Source organism: Terrapene carolina, unplaced genomic scaffold, assembly GCF_002925995.2.
Source record: "Terrapene carolina triunguis isolate 2854851 unplaced genomic scaffold, T_m_triunguis-2.0 Scaffold20882, whole genome shotgun sequence".
Classification (NCBI taxonomy): domain Eukaryota; kingdom Metazoa; phylum Chordata; order Testudines; family Emydidae; genus Terrapene; species Terrapene triunguis.
Genome location: NW_020685233.1, coordinates 500 through 2,900, shown reverse-complemented (window position 1 = coordinate 2,900; position 2,401 = coordinate 500). Strand labels below are relative to the sequence as shown.

General features: G+C 55.8%; 1 protein-coding gene across 1 annotated transcript; it reads left to right on the top strand.

The window, feature by feature from the left end:
- Positions 1-41: 41 nt before the first annotated feature.
- On the top strand, positions 42-2,114 carry LOC112123839 (myosin-14-like; the record flags this gene model as incomplete). Its single annotated transcript, XM_024222415.1, has 3 exons — positions 42-176; positions 1,596-1,719; positions 1,943-2,114. Coding segments are annotated over exons 1-3 (347 nt in total), but the record flags the coding sequence as incomplete, so codon positions are not given.
- Between the last annotated feature and the right edge of the window lie 287 nt (positions 2,115-2,401).

Below are 2,401 nucleotides of genomic sequence, written 5' to 3'. Positions count from 1 at the left end.
GCCAGCCCCAAGCCCTCTGACACCCCGCTGCCCCCCAGGACCTGGAGGAGCAGCTGGAGGAAGAGGAGGCGGCTCGGCAGAAGCTGCAGCTGGAGAAGGTGACCACGGAGTCCAAGCTGAAGAAGATGGAGGAGGATTTGCTGCTGCTGGAGGATCAGAACTCGAAGCTGCACAAGGTGAGGGGGCCCCGGACTGTGGGCCCCGCATGCTGGGGAGGGGAGTCTGGTCCCCGCTGACCAGTCCACCCTTCACCCCCTCCCTATGGGGCTCTGTGCCCCCTTGCCAGCCCCCACCCCCGGTGTTGGGTTCTTCATGGGGGTGGGAGGAGATGCCCCCAGGTCTGTCTGTTTTAGCCTCAGTTTGGATCCTGTTCTCACTCTTGATCGGAATGTGGGTTTGAGCCCAAAGTGAGATCTGAATTGTGATCCAGATGTGACTCTGGATCTTAATTGGGTTCTGAGTTTTTCGTGACACCTAGAATGGAATCTGAATCTGGTTCGGACTCTGGATCTTAATCTCCTGCTGAATTGGAATCCGGATCTGACTCTGGATCTGAATTTGAATCCAAATGTGTGCTAATTGTTAATCTGGATCTGAATCTGAATTTTAATCTAAACCTACATGTGAATCCTAATCAAGATTTGAATCCAGATCATGATATTATTCTGGATCTGGATTTTAATCTCACTTTGAATCTGGATATTAATTTGACTCTGGATCTGAATTTGAATCCAAATGTACACTAAATCTTAATCTGAATTTGGATCTTAATCTCATTCCAAATCTGAATTTTAATACAAACCTGTATATTAATCTTAATCTAAATTTGAGTCCATATCTTAATTGCCCCCTAAATCTGGTTCTTAATCTGACACTGAAACTGACTCTTGATCTGAATTTGAATCCAAACATACACTGGATCTTAATGCAGATCTGGATCTTAATTTCACTTTAAATCTGGACCTTGATCTGAATCACAATGCACTCTTGAATCTGGATTTTAATCTTAATCTGACCCCTAGTCGCAGTTTTGATCCTAATCTGAATCATAGTCCACATTTAAATCTGATTTAAGATCCAGAACAGGGTCTGTATCTGAATTTTAATCTAAATCTGATTTTCTGGTCCTGATCTGGCACTGGGTTTGATCTGAATCTGGATCCAGATCTCATGTAGGTGTAAGATGCGAATGCAACTCTGAATCTGAATCCAAGCCTGGATGGGGATATTACAAATCCCCATCTGACCCCTAATTTGGATACGAATCGGAATTAGAACCCAAACTCTCAACCTATTTGCAGTCCAGTTCTGAGCTCAAATCTGGGATGGTTGATCTGAACCGTGATCCAGATCAGGAGCTCGCCAGCTGGGGTGTGACCCAGAGCTGAAGCCGGCTCTGTGCCGTGATCTAAACTGCGGTCAGAATCGGCATTTCCATACCCATTCGGATCTGAATCCGGATCCAGCTGCGAAGCGTCACCCTGAACCCGCCCGCGCCCTAGCTGGAGTCCATCCCCGTTCCTTTCCCAGCGGGGAGGGTTGGTGGGAGTGGGTGGGTCCCCGGCACGGCCTCACCCCCGCCCCGTGCCTCCCAGGAGCGGAAGCTGATGGAGGAGCGCCTGGCGGAGTTCACCTCGCACATGACGGAGGAGGAGGAGAAGGTGAAGAGCCTGTCCAAACTGCGCAACAAATACGAGGCCGTCCTCGCCGACATGGAAGGTGAGGGGTGGGGGATGGGCCCCTGGGGGACCCCGGCGTCCGGGTGGGGGAGGCCCTAGCAGCCCTGGCCGGCACAGGGGATGGGGAGAGGGGGGGTGCTGACCCCTGGGCGGGTCGAGCGGTGTGTTGGGGGGCGGGGATGGGGAGTGGGGGAAGGGATTTCCCCGGGGCTGAGCCGGGGGGGCCGGGTGAGGCCTCGCTGACCCCCCGCCCCCCCCCGCAGAGCGGCTGAAGAAGGAGGAGAAGGGGCGCCAGGAGCTGGAGAAGCAGCGGCGTCGGCTGGACGGGGAGACGAGCGACCTGCAGGAGCAGCTGCTGGAGCTGCAGCAGCAGCTGGAGGAGCTCCGGGCCCAGCTGGCCCGCAAGGAGGCCGAGCTACAGGCTGCCCTGGCCAGGTGCCCCCCTGGACTCCCCCCAGAGCCCCCCTATTCCTCATCCCCCAGCTGGGTCCCCCCCAGAGATCCACCCCCAACTCCTGCCTGGGGCCCCCCAGAGCCCCCCTATTCCTCATCCCCCAGCTGGGTCCCCCCCAGAGATCCACCCCCAACTCCTGCCTGGGGCCCCCCAGAGCCCCCCTATTCCTCATCCCCCAGCTGGGTCCCCCCCAGAGATCCACCCCCAACTCCTGCCTGGGGCCCCCCAGAGCCCCCCTATTCCTCATCCCCCAGCTGGGTCCCCCCCA